This window comes from Anas platyrhynchos, chromosome 18, assembly GCF_047663525.1.
Source record: "Anas platyrhynchos isolate ZD024472 breed Pekin duck chromosome 18, IASCAAS_PekinDuck_T2T, whole genome shotgun sequence".
Lineage (NCBI taxonomy): Eukaryota > Metazoa > Chordata > Aves > Anseriformes > Anatidae > Anas > Anas platyrhynchos.
This window is the reverse complement of record NC_092604.1, coordinates 10,619,760-10,642,507: the sequence shown is the minus strand read 5'-3', so window position 1 is coordinate 10,642,507 and position 22,748 is coordinate 10,619,760. Positions and strand designations below refer to the sequence as shown.

At 61.4% G+C, this 22,748-nt stretch overlaps 1 protein-coding gene across 2 annotated transcripts; it reads left to right on the top strand.

Annotated features, from left to right (window-relative positions):
* The first annotated feature begins 1,180 nt into the window (after positions 1 to 1,180).
* Positions 1,181 to 21,336, top strand: PRRX2 (paired related homeobox 2). 2 transcript variants are annotated; one of them, XM_027471194.3, is made up of 4 exons: positions 1,181 to 2,162; positions 17,902 to 18,086; positions 18,221 to 18,399; positions 18,928 to 21,336. In XM_027471194.3, the coding sequence occupies exons 1-4, from the start codon at positions 1,919 to 1,921 to the stop codon at positions 19,043 to 19,045; spliced, it is 726 nt and encodes a 241-aa protein (XP_027326995.1). In that variant the 5' UTR covers positions 1,181 to 1,918; the 3' UTR covers positions 19,046 to 21,336. The 2 variants fall into 2 exon arrangements, with proteins under 2 accessions (XP_027326995.1, XP_027326996.1); XM_027471195.3 differs by having other exon boundaries at positions 1,188 to 2,162; positions 18,910 to 21,336.
* Positions 21,337 to 22,748: the final 1,412 nt, after the last annotated feature.

Here is a 22,748-nt window from a genome sequence, read left to right as displayed (position 1 = left end):
GAGCCAAACGCTTCCAGAACCAGCTCTGGCCCTGAGCGAGGAGGCAGGGGGGCAGTGCCCGGGGCTGCCCCCTCCCACCCCAACAACCCCCAAGCCCCCCAGCCCCCCAAATAACCCCCAAAACCCCGACGGAGCCGGGCGCATCGCCACCAGGACACCAAGCTCCAAGGGGTCGCCACCACCCGCAGGGGCCGGGCTGTCCCTGGAGCTGTTTGTGCAGCACCCGGTGTCCCCCCCATCCTGGGGACAGCATGTCCTGGAAGCCACCATGGGGAAAAAAAGTGGAATAATGCGGATATTGGGTCAAGGAGGGGATGTGCTGGCTCTTCACATGGCCCCAGCACGTGGCACGGTGCCCCCCAAAGCTGCCCGGAGGGCTGGCGGCGACGTGTGCCACCCGTGTGCCACCCATGTGCCCCGTGCCATGCTGGGTGGCACGGCAAAACCGGAGTGACACCACTTCCAGGTTTACACGGGCAAGGGGAGGATGGGGATCCGGAGCTGATTCCGGCCTGTATTCAACCCCGGGGCCAGGAGGGGTGGTAAAACAGCCCCCCAAAAAAAGCAGGAGGGGGGTTGGGAGGCCGGGCTGGCTCGTTTTTTTTTGTTTTTTTTTTGCACGCTGCGGGAGCCCCCCCGCGGACTCGGAGAGCCAAAATCTTGCCTTCAGCTACACCCCTTCCAATCTGCCGAGCTCTGGGAAGCTGCTTCCCCCCGGCAGGGAGATCAGATTTGGCAGCGCTGGCTCGCTTCGAAACCCGCACGCCTCCGACTTGAAGGGGAGAGGGGAGCGCAAGGAAAAAGCTTGCGACAAATGCGAAAAGAACTCAGCCGGGGGCTCGCCTCCCCGGGATGGGGCTTTTTGGGAGCTCAGAGCTGGGCTCCAGCACCCAAACTTGCACGATTTCGCCTCGAAACCCCCGTGCGCCCTGCGCCATCCGCGTGCGCCCGCGGCCCCATCGCCCCCCAGCCCCAAACCCGCCCCCCAGCTCTGCCCCCTTCTCTCCCATCGCCTCCTCCATCTACACACACACACGTATAGCCCTAGCGGGATTGGATTTTAAAAGAAGGGGGGCAAAAAGTCCTTTTTCCTCTCCCGGCGGCTGGTTTTCATTAGGGAGGTTTCTTTCGCAGCCCCAAGGGAAGCAGCCTATGAGTTTTTAACTGTGGTGCAGGACGTAATTATCTCATTAAGGCGAGAGAGCCAGGCTTTTCCCAGGAGAGGTGACCTTGCTCCGGGGTTGCTGGGGCTTAGAGGAGGGGGGGGAGAGGTGGAAAAAGAGGGGTAGGGGAGGGGGCCGTGTCCCCCCGTCACCCGCGGGTCACCTCTCCATCCAGCCCCATTTGGGGTCGGGGGAGCGCATCCCCCCCCCCGCTTCCACTTGTTGATAGAAGCACTTAAAGAAGGGCTGGGGGGCCTCGCAGGGGGGGGGCAAAGAAGGGATAGCGGGGCTCTGCCCCCCCCCCCCTCCCCATAAACCTTCCCTCCCCAAACCCCCCCCGGGCTCTGCGCCCGGGCTGCCGCCGGTGCTCGGCCCCTGGCAGGGGGCAGGTCGCCGGCCCGGGGGGCGAGGGGCGAGGGGCGAGGGGCGAGGGGCGAGGGGCCGCCCCGCTCGGCTCCGGAGCAGGGGCGTTTGTTTGAACAGCTCCAGAGCAAAGAGCAGGGGAAAAAAGTTTGGGCTGGGAGCGTGGTTTTTTTTCCCCAGACGTCAGCACAAGGCGGAACAGGGGCTGGGGAGGGAGCCGGACTCGCAGGGCAGCCGGGATTTATTTTATTTATTTTTTTGCCTTTTTAATTATTATTATTTTTTTATTATTATTATTTACTTGAAGGGGTTGGGGAGGGGGGGGGAGGGTGGAGAAGGGGAAGGGGCCGGGGAGCGGCCCGGCACCTCGGGGTGGGCTGGGGGGGGGAGCCATGGACTCGGCGCCAGCCTTCGCCATGGACAAGCCGTTCGCCCCCGGCACCGTGCGCGCTCCGGAGCCTCCCGAAAACCCCCAGGGCCGGAAAAACTTCAGCGTCAGCCACCTCCTCGACCTGGAGGAGGTGGCGGCCGGCATGAACGGGACCCCCCCAGCCGGCCCCCCACCCGCCGGGGGCGGCAAGGCGATGCCGGAGCCGTCGGGAGGCAGCAGCGGCAGCGAAGCAGCGCCCCAGGACGGTGAGTGCCGCCGCCCCGGGATGTCCCCCCCCCTGTCCCCGGTAGCCTTAGGGTTGGGGTGACCCCCCTGCACCCCTTTGCCCCCCCCCCGGGCCATGTTACAGCCCGTGGGCAGCGCTGAGCACGGGGGACAAAAGGGCTCGGGGTACCCCAATTGGGGGGGGGGCGGGATGGGGGGTGAGGATGTGGCGGGGGGAGGCTGAGGGGGGGCCGTCGGAGAGGTGGGCGACCGGGGGGGGGCTCCGGGATGCCGGTGGGAGAGGAGCCGCCGCCGCCCCGAAAACCCCCGACGGCTGGGACAGGGGGACACAGAGCCCGGGGACAGGGGGACAGCGGGGACAGGGGGACACCGCGCCTGGGGGGGGAGGCACCGGAGGTCGAGGAGGGGGGACACGGGCACGGCACCGGTCGGGGACACCGCGCCGGGGGCTTGGGGACACCGCCGCCACCGGGCGTGCCGGTGCCGAGCTCCCTCCCGCTGCGTGCCGGGGCTGCGAGGCTGCGCCCCCCCCATCCCGGGGCTCCCCGGGACCGTTTCTGCGCCTCGGGAGCGGAGGCGACCCCGGGGGGAGCGGGGGGGACCGGCCCCGGGACCGGCCTTTGTCCGTGCGCTCCCCCCCGGAGCAGAGGTGGGAGCCGGTGGGAGCCGGTGCAGCCCCCGGAGCGCAGCCCCCGGAGCGGGTCTCATCCTGTCCCGGGGGGGCTGGGGATGGGGTTGGGGCCGGGGAAGGTCCCGGTACCCCGCTTCTCGTCCGCTCCGAGCGGGAGGAGCGCTTGTACCGGGACAAACCCGCTGCGCCCGGGCGCATCCCGGCTCCGGAGCGAGCAGGATTGGCCCCGGCCCCGCTGCACGGCCCCGCTCCTGGGGTCCCTGGAAGCCCCCCCGGAGCCCCCTCGGGGTGCTGGAAGGGAGAAGGGGCTGGGGAAGCTCGGGGTGGAGGCGCAGCCCCAAAATCTGCTGCCGGGCTGGGTTTGGGTACCCCCAGTTTGTTTCGTGCCATGGGCAGGGGAAGGGGGCTCAGCCCCCCTGGAGCTGCAGTGAGGGGTCCTGACGGGAGCAGGGAGCTCCCCGTGCCCCCTCCTTGTGTGTGCACCTTGGGGCTGAAGCACCCTCCTTTCCCCCAAATTATTCCCTGCACAACCTCCTTCCCCCGCAGGGAGAGCCCCCCCACCCTGCTCGGGGTGCTGAGGGCTGGGGGCTGCTTTCTGGGGTGGTTTCGGGTACTTTGGGTGGTGTTTTCCATCCTCCTTCCCCTTCCTTTGGGATTTATTTGCGTTTCTCACGTTGACTTTGGGACCACGGGGGAAGTTTTCGCCCACTGATGGGACCATGCGAGGGGGGCTGCAGGCAGCACGGGGCGGGCACAGCTTTCGGACCCCCACCCCATCCTACAGCTCGGCTCACGGGGCTGTTTGCAGAAGGGCAGAGAAATCACCGCACTGCTGAAATCCCAGCACACCCCAAAGGGGCTCAGCGGGGACCAAGAGTGCTGCAAGGACCAGAGAGAGAGCCGAGGGGGGCGGCTGATCCTCACCAGCCCATTTTTTACCCTGAAAGCCCATTCTTCTCGGGGCAGAGCCCTGTGGGTTTTGGCACGCTGATCCCGGCACCGCTGGAGGAGGGGGATGCTTCACGTTGGCACCTGCTTCTGCGAAGGCACCGGGACGAAGACACCATCGGCACCTGGAGGAATGGAAACCTTGCTCCCCACGACCCCACCTGGAGAGGGAAATACCCGAGGGATGGGAGCTGGAAGCAGCAGGAAGATGAGCAAGGAAACGGAGCGAGAAAACCCCAGTGCGCAAACACGCTGAGCTGTGGGGCTGCTACCACTGGCACCGCCGGGGCTGGGACGCACTTTCCGAATTCGGGATAGGGAAACACCAAATACCAGGCAAAAGCCCTGCCCTTGCCCTTCAGACCTCACTGTGCATCAGCGTGGTGACAGCAGAGGAGCTTTTTCTGGTAGCTCTGGCTTTTGCCGTCACCCTAAAGCGAAACGGGCTCCTGGCACCTTCTCTCCTCTTCCTCTTCACCATCGCTTTTTTTCCTCCTGCCGGGTGCAGGTCTGGAGCCCCACGGGTTGGTGGCAGCAGGTTAATTATCAGAGCAAACGAGCCCTGTATCCGATGTCTCTCCGCAGGGTGCAGCTCGGTGCCTGGCTGGGCAGTGGTTATTGGGGTCATTGCGCTGCTGGGCTGAGGAAGGGTGGCCCCAAACTTGCTGCAGGCACCCCGTCCTCTGTGTAGGGCTCACCATGGCCTGGGGATGCTGGAATCGGGAGAGTTTTGTGCTTTCCTGAGAAGGATTCGGGCCCTTCCTCAGCACCCCAAGTCCCACAGCCCTGTATTTGGGGTCCTGGGCTGCCCAGCCCCTGCCCCAACCCAGCCCTGAGGGCACCCAGCGCATCCTTGCCGAGGGCTGGGCACAGATAACAGCTCTGCGACACATTTCTCCCCAAAGATAAGAGGCAAAAACCCCACAAGCCAGGCAGGACAGCGGCAGAGGAAATGCCACGGGGGCAGCGAGGGCTCGTCCTCGTCCCCATCCCCGTCCCCATCCCCGTCCTCCCCCGGAGCGGCGCGGCAGCCTCCCGGCGAAAACCTTCCGCACAACTTCTGAGGTCTTGAAAGCTTGTTCACCTCCTTTCATTAGACTAACAAATAATGTGTAACGCGAAACATCTGTTAACAACAGCCCTTAATGTTCTCAAGATGATAAAGCAGGAGGGTAATTTTAGCCAGCAGGCCCTGACTGATGGCTTTTCAAACAATGAGCGGCCTTTTGGTGCTGCCTGCCGATGGGAGAGGGTCGGGCGCTGGCTCCGGGGGATGCTTTGGGGGCTGGCTGGGAGTTTGGCGTGAGCCGAGGTTGCCATGGGCTCGGGGAAGAGCGGCGACCCCATGGGAGCATCCCCAGGGATGGGGTGGGGTGGGGGAGAAAGTGTCCATCGCCTGCACGCCGGGAGATTTTGGATAGTACCAGATGGGAGCAGGAGATGGGATGGGGCTGGGTGGCAGCCCCGGGTACCCCACCAGCAGGTCCAGACCCTTCCTCTCCTCATCCCCTCGCCAGGATGTGGGGTGGAGGAATTGCCCTTGGTCCTGGGGTGAAGCGAGAGGCTGCACCCAAAGGGGCAGAGGGGGTTGAGGTGATGGATGCTACAGCAAATCCCTTTTAATTACACAAACGAGGGCAGATGGAAAAGGAGAGGTGAAGCAGGGGCTTGGTGACAGCGAGGGACTCGCTTTTGGGGTCAGAGGCTGGCCGGTTGTCCCAAGCAGTCCCAAAATTTCCCGGGGTCCTAGGTCACAAAACGCGTTTGTGCCGTGCCTTCCCAAACGCCGCGTGTCCCCAGCAGGCAGGGGCACAGCTCGAGGACACCTCGGCTGCTGGAAAAGTCTTGGTTTGTGCCTTTGGGGCCCTGGGGGCTCCTTCCTTGGGGTATTTGTGCACTGGGCTGCAATTAGGGACAGCATCGTTAGCTCATGGCCAACCCCTGCGCCTGGCCCAGGGGAGTACAGGCCCGTGGGGACCGGCACATCTCAGCCCTAAATCCGCAGAAATTTCCCCTGTGCCTCCCCGCCGGGGGGGGGCTGGGGGAGGCGAGCTGCCTCGGTCCTTGTAAGGCCAGCACGGGTGGCACACGGGGCTGGGACAGGAGCAGAATCCACGTGGCCGTGGTGCCCAGGGGCTGCGTGCCACCGTCGTTGTCCCCAGGGTGTGGGGACATCTCCTGCCCTGCAGGGAAGGATGCAAACCCCAAGGCAAGGGGTTGTGTCCTAACCCCCCCCCCAGTCTGCAGCACAGACCCTACGGCCAGACACCCCCTCCCCAAATGGGGACCCCTCCACCCACCATGGTCACCCCACATTCCTGCTGCAGGACCCCCCCCATCCTACCTGGTGGTCCCCCAGGTGCAGTGGGGCAGGTCCCCAGGTCTTGTGCATCCCAAAACCCTGCAAACCACCCCAAAACAGCACAAACCACTGCCAGGCACGGAGATACCCCAGCTACAAATGGGGTTTCTGGTGTGGGTACCCCAAAACCACTGTTCCCCATCCTCCTCCAGCCCCCAAGGGTGCCATGGTCTCACCCTCACCCTCCAATCCATGCACTGGTTCCCCAGGCTGCTTTCAAGCCCTTGCAGACCGGTGCCACCTGGGCTCCAATTTGGGTTGGATTTGCCCAGAAATGGGCTGAACGCCCCCAGCTGGGCTCCGGGACCCCCCTCCCGGTGTGAACACCTCGCAGCTCGGGGACCTGCAGCGGTGCTGTGCGCTCAGAGCCCTTCCCAGCAAAGAGCTACCAGCACGTGTCCTGCAGCGTTTGCACGGCTCTGCGGGGCTGCTCGCATCTGTGCCGGGGTAAAGCGAGCCATTGCCATGGGGAAAAGACAAAAAAATCCTAAACCGAGCACCTGGAAATTCCCCTTTCCCCCCTATTGTGATTTTTCTCCCCTCTGCGCCCCCAGCGAGCTGGGTTTTCGGTGGCAGCGCCGCAGGGGATGCTCCCTCCCCCCTCCTTTCCAGCAAGGATTGGGTGTGGAAACCTTTTCTTGGTGGGGTCTGGAGGGGACAGAGGGGTCCTGCGTGATTTGGGGACACGGGGCTTTGCCCTGCTCCATCAGGAGACCCCCCAGCAGCTCCGGGTGCCCGGTGCCGCCGTGGCCAGCCCTGGGGGAGCCCGGACACGGGGACACCTTGCCCGCCCCCCCCGGGCTGTTATGTCTAGCATGACCAGGAACAGCTCAGTGCGAGACTATTTCCCCTCTCCTTTTGGGCTGTTATTTCAGGGAACGGGGCTGATTCACAGGAAAAATATGAAATTTTCGGCTCCGCACGGCCAAGATGGGCGAATTTCAACGAATCAGCATTTTAAGAGAGCCTGGGCGTGTGTCTGTAGCTGGGAGGCTGATGAAATGATTTAGGGCTTTGAGGCTGCCTCGTTACAAACCCTTCCCCTCTCCCAGGGAGCGGGGCGATCGCCCCCTTTCCCAGGGCTGCTTTCCTCTGGCAATTTTTTTCCTCCCCGGGGGGGCTGTGAAATGATTGAGCCGAAGGGACGGGGTTGGAGGCAGGATGGGGCCCGGGTGCTTTGCTGCGGTTGAACCCCCGGCGGCTCGGGGCTGGCAGAGCCTGGGCGTCCCCCGGGCTGGCACCGTGTCCCTGCCTGCGGCGCGCTCGGCGGGAGCAGCAGCTGGAAGGATTTATCCCGCGGGGGGTGGCGAGGCTGGGACAGCATCCCCGTGCCATGGGGGAAGCCCGGAGCATCCTGGAAAACGCCAGGGTCGGGGGCTGAGCTGGGAACGGAGAAGGGTTTAGCTCAGGGCCAACACAGATGGGTTTTATCCCGGCTGGAAAAAGCAGCGGGGAAGAGGGGACGAGCTCCGGGCAGCGGTGGCCACGAGGAACCATCCCCTGCGTGGGGCTGGAGGTGGCCGGGGAGGATGGGGCCAGCTCCTGCTGGGAAGGGGCTGCCTTGGGCTTTCAGGGCAAGATCTATCACCCGCTTCCCACCGTGCTGCAGAAAAGGTTTTTTTTTTTTTCTGGACACCTCCAAATTTCTGAGAATTTGTTAAAAAAAAAAAACAAACACCCTCCCCCTCGAGGCATCCCCAGCCCAAGGGACGCGTGGCTGCGCGCGACCTTCCCACGGCGCAGCCAAACCAGCAGCATCCCTCCCTGCCCCAGGGACCCCCCCATGGCACAGGGAACAGGGGATGCTGCGGGGACAGGACCCTCCTGCGTGCCCCCGAGAGGGGCAGGGGGTAAAGGGGCCGCTGGCTCTGGAGGATTTGGAGAGATTGTCCCACCTCGGGGCAGGGCGCACCGCTGGGGACACCAGGAGCGCAAGCGGGGTCCCCATTGGGAACCGGGCTGTGCCTGGCACCGGGCTGCAAACAGCAGCTCCCCGTGCAGGCGCTAATTAAGCAGAGGACCTAACGAGGCCGCCACCGTGCTGCTCCCTGCCCCTGGGGTTGGGGGGGGACAGCGGGCGGGCTGGGGGAGCTGGAGCGAAACCACCGGGGGGGCTCCGGAGCCTTCAGAGAGCGGCAGCGCCAGCCGGCGGCCCCCTCCTCCTTCCCTCCTCTTTCCCCCCTTTTTGGAGCGGGTATAATAAAGCAGCTTTTCAGCTGCGGCTGCAGCGATAGATCAGGAAGAATTGTATGAGTCTATTAAAGTCTGTGCGGCTCTGAATGGAGACTGTGGCTAAGCCAGGCGCCAGGCTCTCGCATTGAACCAGATGTGTGGAGGCGCCATCCTTTCCAGCCACTGAATCTGAGAGGCTGCAGGCTTCACACGCAAGGAAACTGGAGTGCACATGGCAGGGGAGCCGGGGGAGCGCCGGGGAGCACATGGCAGCACAGGGGAGGGGGCACAGCCCGGCCCCCCCCCCCCTCCCCCCAACACACACCCCGGGGGGGAGCACCCGGAGAGGGCGCAGAGCGGCCGTGGTGGTGGCTCCACGAGGTGCCGGCTGCTCCCCGGGGTCTGCGGGGTGTTACCGGGGGGTGGGATGGCAGCATGGGGTGTGCGGGGCATGGCGGTGTTATGGGGCGGGGAGTTGCACCAGGGGATGTGCAGAGTTTGGGGATTTTTGGGGGGTGGCATCGCACCTTGAGGTGCTCAGGGCATGGCTGTTTGGGGAGATGCGTTGCACCAGGAGATCTACAGAGCATGGTTTTTTTTTGGGGGGGGGCATTGCACCCCGAGCTGTACAGAGCATGGTGGGTTTTAGGGGGGTGGCACCACACCCTGAGCTATACAGACCACAGCATTTTTTGGGGGTGGCATCACAACCCCAAGCCACCCAGAGCATGGCAGAGTTTGCGAGCGGCTTGCACTGCCCCCCGAGCTGTAGCAGGAGATTTTTTGGGGGGGTTCCCTCGCTCCCTGAGCTGCACAGGGCATGGTGTGGTGGAGAGCTGCAGCGCACCCCAAGCCGTACCCCAAATCCAGCGGGGACGTTGCGGGGCCACCGTGGGGGAGGCGCACTGAACCCCGAGCCGTGCAGGAGCTGCAAGAGGGGCAGGAGCATCCCAGCACAGCCCCTTGGTGCGTGGGATTGAGGAGTTTTGATGAGTTTTGATCCCACCGCACCCCAAATCGGGGGGATCGGCGATGGGGGAGCCCCGCATCGCGCCCCGAGCCCCGTACGGCCGTGGCCGTGGGACGCTGCCTCCGCCCCGATTTCACTTTCTCATCCTCGGCCGGCCCACATGGCTGTAATTTGGGGGTTGTAAATACCTCAGGGGGATTCCTAAATTAAAAAAATAACTGTTTGCGTTTAAATTAAAAGACACTGCAGCATTTCTATTAGTATTAGGGGGTTGTGAAACCTAAAACAAATGTCGGAACTGAACTACCAGGCACTGTCCCCTCGGTGTGCGTCGGCTCCGGCACCACCAGGGTACCCATCAGGTCGTGCATTTTAACGAGTTTCATAGAAAAGAACCCAGAGGTCGCTGAATGGTGCCCCAGGACCCCAAAAAGCAGCCCCAATGTGTCCCCCGCTGCGCTCCTGGATGGGTTTTGGGGTCCCGAGCATGGCAAGAAGGCGCTTGTCTCCCCAAGGAACCCGAGGGGACGGTGCTGGTGTGCTGAACGTGAGGGTCTTGGCTCTGCCACCCTTTCCAGAGCAGGACCCCGAAGCAGCCCCCCAACCCCAGCACCTCCGAGCCCCCCCCCCCCAGCATCCTCCCGCAGCCAGCACCTGCCCCCGGGGATCCCGATCCAGGACCCTGCGCCTTAACCTGGAAACGGTTAAATGGGCTGGGTTGAGAAAAAAAAAGAAAGAAAAAAAAAAGAAAAAAGATACGAGCCACTTATTAAAATGAATGTTTTACAATAAATTTGGCGAGAGGCCACCGACCTCAAATGAAAACCAGACCGAAGGACAGCAATTCTGCTGCCTGGCGAGGGTTTCCAGGATGAATGCGTGTGCAGGCGCCCACGGGGTGCTCCTCGGAGCAGGGGAAGGGGGGGGACGGGGTCCCCGCAGGCACCTCGTGCCCGGCCCTCGCCCACCCAAACTTGCCGATGGCCCCATCCTGGCACCCTGACCCGTGGCCGGGGGCTGCAGGGTGGGTTTTTGGCAGGTGCTGCTGTGGGTGCCCGCTGGTGACACGGGCGCTCGGTGGCATCTCGGCCCCCAGCCGGGCTCAGGAAGGAGCAGAGGGGCAGACGGGTGCCAGGGGCTGGTCCCGGTGCCCAGAGCTGGCCTGAGGGGGGGTCCTGAGGGGTTTGCGCCATCCCCCCCTGGTCCCTGCACGCCCTCTTCCCCCCGTCTTGGCAATGACCCTAATGCAATTAGGGCTGCGCTCTAACCTGGAGGGCTGGTGTTGGGTTTCAGTGCCAGATGCCATTGGGGCTGGCTCGCTACGGGCTTTTGCTTATTAAATTTCAAGAAACCACTTTTTTTTTTTTTTTTTTACTTTTTTTTTTTTTTTTTTTTTTGTGCCGGGGGTGGAGAGGAAGGCTGCGATTGCCATGCCAGGGGGCTCTGGCTGGGGGCCAGCCCCCTACACGGCATTCCTGCCGCGCAGCCACCCCTCAGCGTTTTGATTTTCGGGGCACCCTGCAAAACTCCATGCCGGGACGGGCAGGGCACCCACCCCCCTCCCCGGGTAAATCCATTTTGTAGTCGGAGAGGAGTTTTCAGCAGGTTTTTTGCGATCGCAGGTGGGTGCTGCATGAGTCTCGTTAGCATTAATTAGCTGCACATGCCCAGTGCCCTGCTGGTAGGGCAGGTGAGCGGTGTTAGCACCTCCGTGGCTGTGACGGGGGAGCTGCGGGGTCATGGCTCTGGGTGCACCAAGTGGGTCTGAAAGTGGTTGTGGTTGTGGGGTGGGAGGGAAGCAGCATCTGGCCCCATCGGCCTGGGGGCAGGATGGTGGGGTCCATCCCAGTATCGTCCATTCCAGTATCGTCTGTCCCAGTATCATCAGTCCCAGCACCATTCATCACTCCATCCCATCCCCATCCCATCCCATCCCATCCCATCCCCATCCCCATCCCATCCCATCCCATCCCATCCCATCCCATTCCCATCCCCATCCCCATCCCCATCCCCATCCCATCCCATCCCATCCCCATCCCCATCCCATCCCCATCCCCATCCCATCCCCATCCCCATCCCCATCCCATCCCCATCCCATCCCCATCCCCATCCCCATCCCATCCCATCCCATCCCATCCCATCCCATCCCATCCCATCCCCATCCCATCCCATCCCATCCCATCCCATCCCATCCCATCCCATCCCATCCCATCCCATCCCATCCCCATCCCCATCCCATCCCATCCCATCCCATCCCATCCCCATCCCCATCCCCATCCCCATCCCATCCCATCCCCATCCCCATCCCATCCCCATCCCCATCCCATCCCATCCCATCCCATCCCATTCCCATCCCCATCCCCATCCCCATCCCCATCCCATCCCCATCCCCATCCCATCCCATCCCCTCCCACCCCACCCCACCCCACAGTTCCCATCCCCTCTCCCCACCCCGCCACCGACCCCGGAGTCCCCTGGGGCTGTCCCAAACCTCTGCAGCTTCCTCCTGCCCCTCTCCCCGGTTCCCGGCTCCCCCCAGCATCCCGTTCCCACATCTGTTAGCCATCAGGGCGCTGCCAGGCCCCGCTCTCGGCTCTTTTCCTGCATGGCACCGGCGGCACCGGTGAAACCGCGAGGCTGCACCCCGGGTGGGTGCCCGGGGGGGCCCCTTGGCAGGGCGAAGCAGCAACCCGGGGCTCAGCACAGAGCTCTCCTGGCCGGCAGATGAAGGCAAAATTCCCCCCCCCCCCCAAAAAAAAATGCCTCCTGGCCGGGGAGGCTCCCCACCGGCGGCTGGGGCAGAGCCAGCGCCTTTTGTTGGCCCGCGGGCCCCCGCCACGGGGGCTGGCAGTTTTTTTGGGGAGGAGAAAATGAAAAATTCCCGGTCCCCTGTCGTTTCTGTGCCGCTCGGAGCTCGGCCTGGCTCAGCACCACCAGCTCCAGTCACAAGCGTGTCCCCCCCCCCCCCCAAGAAGCCCCCCGAGGAGCCCCCCGTCCGCCGTGTGCTCCGCGTGCATCCTCGGGCACAGCCCCACCACGCACACCGCGTCCTGATAGCCTCCGTATTGGCCTTTTGCCCAAATCTGGGGCATTTTCAAGGGGCATCCCACAGCGGGACTGGCAGCGGGGAGTTTTTTAGGGCTCCGTGTGCCCCCAGGAGCCCGGATCCCCCCCCCAAATCGCTGAGCTCTCCCCGTGCCGCCAGGGAAAGCCGGGTGCAGGACTGTGAGAGTGGCTACCACGGGGCTCAAACCATCCCTACGAGGTGCAGCATCCCATGGGACCAGGCTGCTCTTTTCCAGCTTCATTCTGGCCCCCAGACCCCATAAAACCCCCACGGTCCCACCGTGCCATCGATAGGGATGGGTGTCCATGGCTTTGGTGCCACTTAGCAGCCAACAGAGGGTTTGGAGCCCAGGCTGGGCGCATCCCCGCGGGGATGCAGGACGAGGTCCCGCTGCCCTTTCCCCAAAAACCTTCCCCGGGTCCCCCGAGGGCAGGACCCTGCCGAAATGTGGGTGTCCACGGCTCTGGGTGGCTGCTGGCTGGTGCGGCGGTGGCTCCATAACCATAAAACAGTCGGGCTGCTGCCTGTCAGTGAGCGGAGGCGAAGACCCTCCCGGGACAGCCTTGGCCTCTTTCTTGGTCCGGGCTTTTCGCTGCTCCCTTTTTAACGGAGACACTTTTCCCCCCCCCAGCAAAACTGGCAGCCTGTAAAAACGTGTCAGCGTTTCAGTTTTTTCACAATTAATGAGGTGAAACATCCTCGGAAACATTTCGCTGTAATGTTTCTCCGGTAGCTGGGACTTGCCCCTCTCTTAAATTTTTCATGTAGGCCACTTGAGCCGGGAAAGTTTCCTTCGGACTCAGCACATTTGGACCCCCCCCGGGTCTCTCCAGGTTCCCCCCATGAGGCTGGGGTTTTGCTGGGGTTTTGGGGGCGCTGGGGGTGCCCTGGAGGCGCAGGGAACGGTGCTGGGATGGGGCAGGAGCTGGAGGGGCTGTGTCGACAGCAGGAGAGCCCAGAGTGGGGCTGGCAGCCCCGGGACCCCCCGTCCCCATGCCCATGGGGTGGTCCTGGGGTGGGTTTGGGCGATGCGGCATCATCCTGAGCAAAGCTGGGCGCCGGCACCCCGGGGCTGGTGGCCCCAAGGGTTTCTCTGCGGGAGCTTCCAGCTGCTCCTCACCTTCCCTGGGCTTTCGGAGATGATTTGGGGAGGTGAGAGGTGAGGTGGTTCCCAGCATCATTTCCACCACCAGCCCCGTGCCCATCAGACCCCTCTCCACGTCTCCATCCAGGGCACAGCCCCAATGCCCCCAGCTGCTGCTTCGGGCAACTCGGCTGCAAGTTACGGGAAAAAAAAAAAGGATCCGGAGCAGGGCAGGAGGGGAAACCCCCAGAGGGAGAAATTCCCGGAGCAGGGAGCCCGGCACGACCCCGAGGGCAGCGCTTCCTCCCCAATTACGGGGCCGCGAGGAACAAGTTAACCGGCCGCGCACGGACGTCAGCGCTGGAGCCTCCTCGCTTCCCCCGAGTATCTAACGGGATGAAGGCAGTCCACATGTTTACCGAGAGAGAGAGAGACCATGGGAGAAACGCAAGACATTGTTTTTCCAAAGGATTTCTTGGCTGTAAAAGGCCTCCACCACCCTGCGGCTTCCCTGATGAAGGCCCAGCGTTAATTTGTTAAATCCACATCAAGTGCCCGGAGAACCAGTTGTTTATTTTTGCTAATTCAGCCGGCCGAGATCAAATTGGGGTTTTATTTGTTAAGGAGAAACCTTAATTAATAAAAGCTATTTATTTGGTTAGAGCCGGCCGCAGCCGGAGGGTCAGATACGCCGCGATCATTATTTCAAGTAAAACAAACCTAAAACGTCTCTCAACAGTTCGAGAAACGCAGAAACTTAGAGGGCTGAATTTATTTGTCTTAGGAAGAATTTACAGCTAATTCCCTCCAGGCTATTTCAACCCTTAAATTATACCCAAGAAGAAGAAAGAAAAAAAAAAATAAAATGCTGTTCCAGGAGGAGCAGGAAAGTAAATGGTAGGGCAGATTTGATCATCTGGCTGGGGGGGGGGGATGGAATTTAAGGCTTAAAAGGGCCTTGGCAAAGGGCTCGCAAATAAATGGGACGTGTGAAATAATTTAACGGCAGACAACTGCGGCCGGGCCAGGGCTCGGGGTCGGCGCTGCGATGGAAAATGGAAAGCACGGGAGGAGAAGGAGCAGCGAAATCCATCTGGAGGGTGGGGAGGATCCCGCGAGCATCCCCACGAGGCCGGCGCTGGAGCTGGGCACGGCCCCGAGGTCCTAAATCCAAGCTGGAGCCCGGGTGGAAATCCGGCACGGATCACCAATTCACAGCCCGGCGCGGCGTTCCTGCGGAAAACGAGTCAAAACGGGGAGGAAAAGGGCAAGAGGCGGAAAAGGAGGCTCGCTCCGCGCTCAGCTAAACCAACACGGCTCTGACCCCGCAGCGCTGGGGCCACTGCTCCTGCAAATGGGCCACGACCGCGCGCTCCCCCCCCTGCCCCCTGTCCCCGACACGGGGCTGTTCTCCAGCAGCACACGGTCCTGGCGGGGCTCCTGCCCTCGTCAGCACAATTTGGGGCACGGCTGGGGGTCCCGAAGTGATTTGGGGGATGCCCGTGTTGGCAGCTCCAGGGTTCGGCCCCATTGGGACGTGTCGTGCCGTGAGCCGTGGGGCGGTGCGAGATGCTGAGCTCCCTCTGCCCTCCCCAGTGCCATCCTTCACTGGGCAGCAGTGGTATCCCCATTTTGCCCTCTTCCCCATGCTTTTTTATATATTTTTTTTCTTTTTTTCTCTTTTTTTTTTCTTTTTTTTCCTTTTTTTCTTTTTTTTTCTTTTTTTTCTTTCTTTTTTTTTCTTTTTTTTTCCTTTTTTTTTCTTTTTTTTTCCCTTTGGAGGAAATTGTAATCAGTGGAAGGTAAATACGCCGAGGCGAGGGGGGGGTTGCTCAGACGTCCCCTCTGACCTCCGGCTTGGACAATCAACCGAAGCCCCGACCACGCCGCTGGCAGCCCCCCCCCCAGGCTACAAGTGACAAACTTGGGGGCTCAGCTTTCACCAAAACCTCCCCCCAGCCTCCCCAGGTGAGGTTTTGGGGGCAAAAGAAATTCAGCGTCGAGCTGTTTTTGACTTCGGGCAATTGCAACTCTCATTCTTGGAAAGCCAGCAGGGTGCGGAAAGGTTTTCTGATTCTTCCGTGAAGGTTTCGGTGAATTTGGTTAAATCTGACTCCCTCCGGCTGGCAGCGAGGTGGCAGCAGGTCTTTGGGCTCCACGGTGGCAGTGACATGGGGATGGGACCCAACCTGTCCCCATCCCCTCTCCCTGGGTGCTTTGAGAGTCAAGTCAAGGAAGCCCTTCTCCTCCTTTTTCTTTTCCTATTTTTTTTTCCAATTCAGGATGGGCGAGAGCAGCCATCGCTTACGGAAAAGTCCTATAGCCAGAATTTTAACCGGAGGAGGAAATCAAACGGGGTCCATAAATTTTATTTATACATTTAATAGGGGTCTGTTGAAACCATTTCTCTGAGCCAGCTGGGTGGGGGCCATGGGGGACAGCACTTTCTGACCCCAAACCAGGTCCCACGCTTCTCCAGGAGCCTCCAAAGCGAGCACAGCCCAGGAGCAGGCACCGCTCACCCGCTCCGTCCCGCACGTCCTTCCCGGCCCGTGGCCCCGATTCGGTCCCTGGCTCCCAAAAAACTCAGGGACAACCACGGCCGGCCTCCATGTATTTTAATCCAGCGGCTCGTTAGCTCGCTGAAGGAAAACAGGACCAAAAAAGGAGTTTAACTAAAAGGGGCAACTGGAAAGCGGAGACTGGCAGAACATTTGAAGCGGCAGAAACAAGGGCTTGGAGGGAATCCGGGGAATTTTATTTGTGAGCCTTTCCGCCAACCGCAGCGAGGGGCAGCCTGCAATTCTCCCAGGCAGGAGAAGGGCCCCAAACCCCCACGTATCACCAGCACGACACCGACCACAACATCTCCACCCTACCGAGAAGCCCACGGCCCACCTACAGCAGCACGGGCAGCTCCCAGCCCAGCGCACGGCGCAACCAAGGTCCAAAGGCACCCAAAGAGCACCATAAGAGACGGTGGCTGAAGCAATGCCACGGGGTTGGCTGGAGCTGCTTGTCCTCCTGGCCATCCCCTCCAGCCCCAGGACAGTTTTTCTTCCCCATGGTCCCAGCAGCTTGGCCCCAACACGGCCAAAATGTTGCAGCATCCCTGCGTGCGCCCGGGGACCGGGGACGGTGCCGCGTCCCTGCGCCTCCTGCTCGGTCCCCCCGTGGGTCCCGGTGCTGGAGGCACCCGGAGCTCCCAGCCCCTGCCTCTGGTCCTCGTGTGGCCAAGCCCTGGAAAATTGACCTGCTCCTTCCAAATCATGGCCAGCGATGGAGAGAACCGACCTGCAGCCCCTCCTGCTCTTGCTGCACCCCCCGAGCCATTTGTGTTTCGGGGCGGGCTGCCCCGGAGCGTGATGCGCAAAGGGACCCAAGGGGCTTGGTGGAGAGCTTGCTGGCAGAGGTTTCACAGCTTGAGTTATTCGGAATTAAGGGCCAAGAAGGGTTTTTTGGCCTTAAGATCTTGGAACATGTCGTTTCCTCCTGCTCGACATCTCGGTGGTGTCTTGAAGCAGGGGAGTGAAGATCTTTTCCAGTAGATTTTGTTACTTGCTCTCATATCATCTGAGAACCCTGCACATCTATTTAATAAGTATCAGGACAGCTTATTAGCAAGTATTTGTTTCTTCAGCACAGACAGGGAGCAGTAATTCCTGCCATCGTGGCCCCTGCACTGATACAGAACAGAAAACCCGAATATAACCCTGCTATGAATCCGAGCGATGCCATAAAACTATTAACATTTCAAATAATTCCCAAATACTTTCCCACCAGTAGGTACAGATTGGATCCAGATGCTTTATTAACGGAAAAAATAATTACCCAGTACCTCCAGGAGGAAGATCAGCAGCACGATGCCTTTCCCATGAAGCCTTCGCAGGCAGCAGGCCGGGTATCAGAAAAAAATAAAATTCTTCCCAAACTTGCCTAAACCTGAGGATCTAGTGACAAAGAGTGGATTAATCCCGGCCTGGCGGAAAGCCCAGGATCGATAGGGAGAAATGAAGCTACACCCTGCGCCCCGTGCTGCCACGAGCCAGCGGAGGCTGAAACAAGCACGGGGGGAGCCGAGCCCCAAGGGACGCGGTCGTGTCTCTCCCTGGCTGCGTGGATGGGGTTTGGGGAGCATTGGGGTTTTGGCTGCGGGATGGTGTTGTTCCGATGGAGCTCTGGAGGCTGCTGAGCCCCAAATCTCAGGGGTGTTGGTGCCGAACCTTGGGTTAGGAAGGTTTAGGATGGGCCGAGCCCAGGGCATCTCTGAGGTCTGGGTTTGGGATGAGCGCTGCCCCACGGGAGTCTCTGGAGGCCGGAGGGATTTAGCCAGGCGTGAGGACACCAAAGGTGCTGGGTTTAACCCCAAACTCCAGCAGGTCCCGAAATAGGTTTGGATTCTTGTGGATGCTGCAGGGTTGTGCGCGTGCGGCCATCACACGTGCCCAGGGGAGCGGGGCTGATCCCGAGCCTGGTGGGGTCCGTGGGGTCTCACGGGGCCTCTTCTGGGATCTCTCCCCACCAGGCGAGAGCCTGAGCCCGAGCCGCGGGGCGGCCAAGAGGAAGAAGAAGCAGCGGAGGAACCGCACCACGTTCAACAGCAGCCAGCTCCAGGCTCTGGAGAGAGTCTTCGAGAGGACGCACTACCCCGACGCCTTCGTGCGGGAGGAGCTGGCCAGGAGGGTGAACCTCAGCGAGGCCAGGGTCCAGGTGAGCGCAGGTTTGTGAGGCAGAAGAAGAACCCCTCTGCCTTCCTCCCCCCGCACGCCACCAGGGTCTGGGTGATGGGAGGGACACCGGGGACGTCCCCGGGACCCCGCTAACGCCTCCCCTTCCCCGTGCAGGTCTGGTTTCAGAACCGGAGGGCCAAATTCCGCCGTAACGAGAGGGCGATGCTGGCCAACAGGTCGGCGTCGCTCCTCAAATCCTACAGCCAAGAAGCCGCCATCGAGCAGCCCATGGCACCGCGGCCCACGGCGCTCAGCCCCGAGTACCTCTCCTGGACCAGCACCTCCCCGTACAGGTGGGTGCAGGCACCAACAGGGACAGGGCACCGGGGCAGGGACCGTCCCCAGCTCCGCGGCAGCCCCATGCCACTGCTGAGGACACGGGGAGCTTCCTGGGGGTCAAAGGAACTAGGGGCAGGAGCGCACCCGGGTGTGTTTTGGGAACCCACACCAGCCCTGGCTGCACATCCTCTGCCCCCTGCAGAGCAGCCTCCATGCGTTTTGGGGCCGGGGAGGGGCTGGTCCCCACCAGGGGCCCTCCTGGCCTCGTGCTGACCCTTCCCACATCTCGGTGCAGGAGGTGGAGCGGGTCCCTTCGGTTCCCAGCTCTCCAAAAGCCAGCGGCAGGGCCTCCTGGCACATACTTCGAGGGGTTCCCACATGCGTCCAGCCACATAAAAATGCCGAAGAGCCTTGACTGCTCTTGTGGGAGATGCCCTAAGAGGGAGCAGCTGATGAGGGCTGGGAAGCCAGCGGGGCGTGGGGGCTCCTGGGCCGAGCCTCATTCCTCCCTGCTCCCCCCGCAGCACTGTGCCGTCCTACAGCTCCAGCGGGACCGCGACGCCCACCCAAGGGGTGAACATGGCCAACAGCATCGCCAGCCTGCGCCTCAAAGCCAAAGAGTTCAGCCTCCATCAGAACCAGGTGCCGACCGTGAACTGACCGGGGGAGACCCCCCCGTGGCCTCATCCAGGACGCAGAGCGGGGTCCTGCACCGGCCGGCACGACCCCGCTGCCCACCCGACGGCTCAGCACCTCTCCTCTCCTCTCCTCTTCCCTTTCGAAGGTAGAGTCAAGTCCCAGTGCGAAGTGGCACATAATTATAGCCACATATGGAGCAAACTTGGTTAGAAACTTGCTTTTCCGCACACCCTTATAATAAAGGCTATATATACACACACATACCCCCCGCACGCTCTTCGAGGACAAACAGACTTGCCAAGCGAACAAGAATTTGCTTCCAAACATGGAAGGATCTTGGACTTTTGGATTTGACCAATTTGGGTATCTTGCCCGGAGAGCCAAAGAGTTATTGGGTCTTCTCCTCCCGCAGGGCCGGCACGCAGCGCCGGGAGGATCACGAAGCTGCGCGAGGCCCATTTTTAGGGCCCCCCCCTTTGTGCCGGGCTGCGACCCGCGGTGCTCGCCCGTGCGGCCGAAGCCGACCCGTGCCTTCAACTCCTCGTGCATCGCCAGCCGTGGGGCTCGGCGGAGACTTTTTCAAGCCAAAGGCTCTTTCCCAGTGCCTGTCCCACCGGGCTCTGCCCCTCCCCAGAAGACTGAGCGGGGTTGGAGCATCCCAAAATCCTCACCGGGAGCCCTCGAGCTGCAGGGGGGACATCACCGCGCCCCGGCCAGGCACCGCCGCCCCACGGCCGGGGCTTTGCCAGCAATCCTGCAGAGCCCCAGGTCATTGAACCGTCCCAGGGAAAGAGAAAATTGGAAAAAGCTGTTGGTTTCAGCTGAGTAGGCGGCTCCCGGCGCTTCGTGCCAACGGCAGAGCCGGCTTCGTCTTCCGGAGGCACAGCCTCCCCGGCGGCAGCTCCGCAGATGTGCCGCGGAGCCCGCGGCCGGAGGCTCCATGGGGCATTTTTGTCTTCGTGCCCAAAGGAAATGGTTTCCCCCTCGCCCCACCCCAGCACGCAGCCGAACCAGGGGGCTCCCTTTTGGAAAGCGGGCACAGGGGAGGCGGCCTCACCCCGGGGCTCCAGCTCTGATATCACAGCGGCGCGGGACGAGCTGGTGCTGGGGTGGTGGAGGTTGGAGCCCAGGGAAAACGTCCTCGGGAGGCCACGGCACCCAAGGCAAGGAGCAGCAGCCCAGTGCCAGGTTGGACGGGTGGAGAAGGCACCAGCCCTGCCTCTGCAGAAGGGAGACGGGCTGGTGGAGCGAATACCGAGTGGAGAAATCACAGAATTGTCACTGGGGTTGGAAGGGACCTTGAGAGATGACTGAAACGCAGCAGCAGAGCTGAGCACAAAGGCCAGGAACACCAAGATGAGCACCCACTGGTGTGCAAAGCCAAGGCCAAAAGCGCCTTGGCTTTGCGCACCGGAGGTGCCCCGGGTGGACACCCCGGGTGGTGCCTGCCCGGGGGCTTCACCCAGCACCCAGAGCCCCCACAGCAGCCGAGCTGGGATAAGCCTGGTCCCTACCCTGCTCCAACCTCCCTGCCCCGTGCTCTGCAGCCAGGGAGGGGGCACAGCCAACACCACCCACCCCTCACAGGGGCACCCCAATGGGGATGCGCTCACCCCAAAAACCCAACCTGAGTCCACAGCTCTTCTTCTCCCCCTTTTTGCTGGGTGGGAAGGACGCAGCTCCCTGGATAGCCACAGCAGGGACCTCCAAGAGCTGCCGGGGTGGGGGCAGCTTCCCCGCAGAGCAACCCCCCCAGGAACAGCGCTGGGGCAGGGGGCGAGGGGGTCCCATTCCCATGGAAAGCACACGGGGCTCTTTTTCCAGTCGTACGAGCTGAAACCACAGGGATATAAATGTCGCTGCCTCTTTGCGAGCATTAATGAAAATAAACCCATCTAATAGTTTGCAGATGCCGTTTCTGTAAACCTAAAAAAAGCAGGGAATAAATATTTCTTCACTAAATATCTATATGTATATATATATTTGAAAACATTCGTTCCTAATCTTCGGGCCCCTCCTTCGCCACGCTCTTGGCAGCTTATCACGGATTGTCAGTCAGCGTCGGAGCCTCACCGAGACGAGACGCAAATTGCACCCACGGAGGGGTATCAGAACGGAGGGATTAGTGTAACCTGAGCTTGCTCTCTCCCTTTCTATTTGTACATTTCAATTACTTGTAACAAGATCCACGGTGGATTTTTAATTTTTTTTTTTTTTTTTTTTGCATGTCTGTGTTTTTTTGGAAATTTTTGTAAGGTTTCTGTAAAAACAACTCTTGTGAAATAATGGAGGAATAAATATTTTACTGAGTAGAGACTTGTCTGCTCCCCTACCTGCCCTGGCCAAGCAGCACCTCGCAGCCCCCCCCAGGCTGCTGAGGGTTTGCTCTGCCCAGGGTTGTTGCTGCTCATGCCAAGTCCCCTGGGAGGTTTTGAAGAATGGGGAGAAACCCCACCTGCCTTCACACCTGCCCCCGTTAGGATCCAAATTGCATCCTGGGGTCCCAATTGGTCCCTGCACCCTGGGATAGGGGCAGGGGGGAGCGTGCTGGGGGGCCCATAATCCATGATGGGAGCAGCAGAACGACAGGGACCTGCCCCCAGCAGCCTGCAAACCCCCCAAAGCAGCACCCACACGTCCCCCTGCAGCAGGGCAAGGGGCTGAGATGGGACGAGGCCAGCAGCAGCCAGCAGAGCCCCTCGCTGCTACGTTGTGAGGTCAAACCCAGCATCACAAATGGGGGTGGGAGCCTCCGACCGCTAATTGATGCTCCACAGATGTCAGGGGTGAGCATCTGCTCCAGAAGGCCTGTCCTCCCAGGATGAGCACTTGTCTGCAGGCACAGCAGAGACCAGAAAAGCGCACAAATTTGGGAGCTAAAAGGACAGGCAGAAAGATCTGGACCTGCCTGGAAAACTGGAGAAGAACCCGAGCTAAGGAGGTGCTCTCATCGCAGCCCCGTGCCGATCCCAAGGGCACCGACTCGGTAGGGGCTGAGCATCACCGGGAGCAGGAGGCAGCCCCAAACCCAGCTCTTCCCAGCCCTGCACACCAAGGCAGGCACTGACCTGGCACACATCAGACCCAGCACTGACAGCTGCTGAACGTGAAGATCAGAAGGGCAGGAGCGAGGCACAGCTCACAGCACAGGGCTCCAAAACGCAGGAGGACAGCGGAGGTGCCACCGAGCAGCCCCATCCAGTGCTGCTTGGGTGGAGCAGGAGACCAAAAGGGGTGAAGTGGATTCGGAGAGGGTCAGAAAGCATCACTGACAGTGACACCGAGCCCTCTGCGAGCCATGGTCCCACTCAGCAGCAGCTTGACCCCCCCCATGGGCTCCGTGCTGCTCCGTAACCACTTATTTACCCCTTCAGGAAGGGGCTTGCAGAGCTTTATGGCCATTTGTCCCGCCTGGCCCCAGGCAGAGCGCATCACCCAGGCAGCATCCTCACATCCTCAGCATGTGGCCAGTGCAGAACATCCCCTTGGAGGGCATCCAGCCCCGAGTCAAGAGACCCTTGGAAGCGAAGACCTCGCAGATCCCAGGGCAGATTGCTCCTCCAGTGACTCATTCCCGTTAGCTGCTGGAAATATGTCACTTATTTCCTGCCTCCGCTGCCCCCAGCTCGAGCACGAGGTCCCAGCCGATGTCCCGCTGGCTCCAGGAGCTGGTGGGCTGCAAGCCAGGAGCCAGGCAGGGTCCACACATCACCGGGGAAGGGAT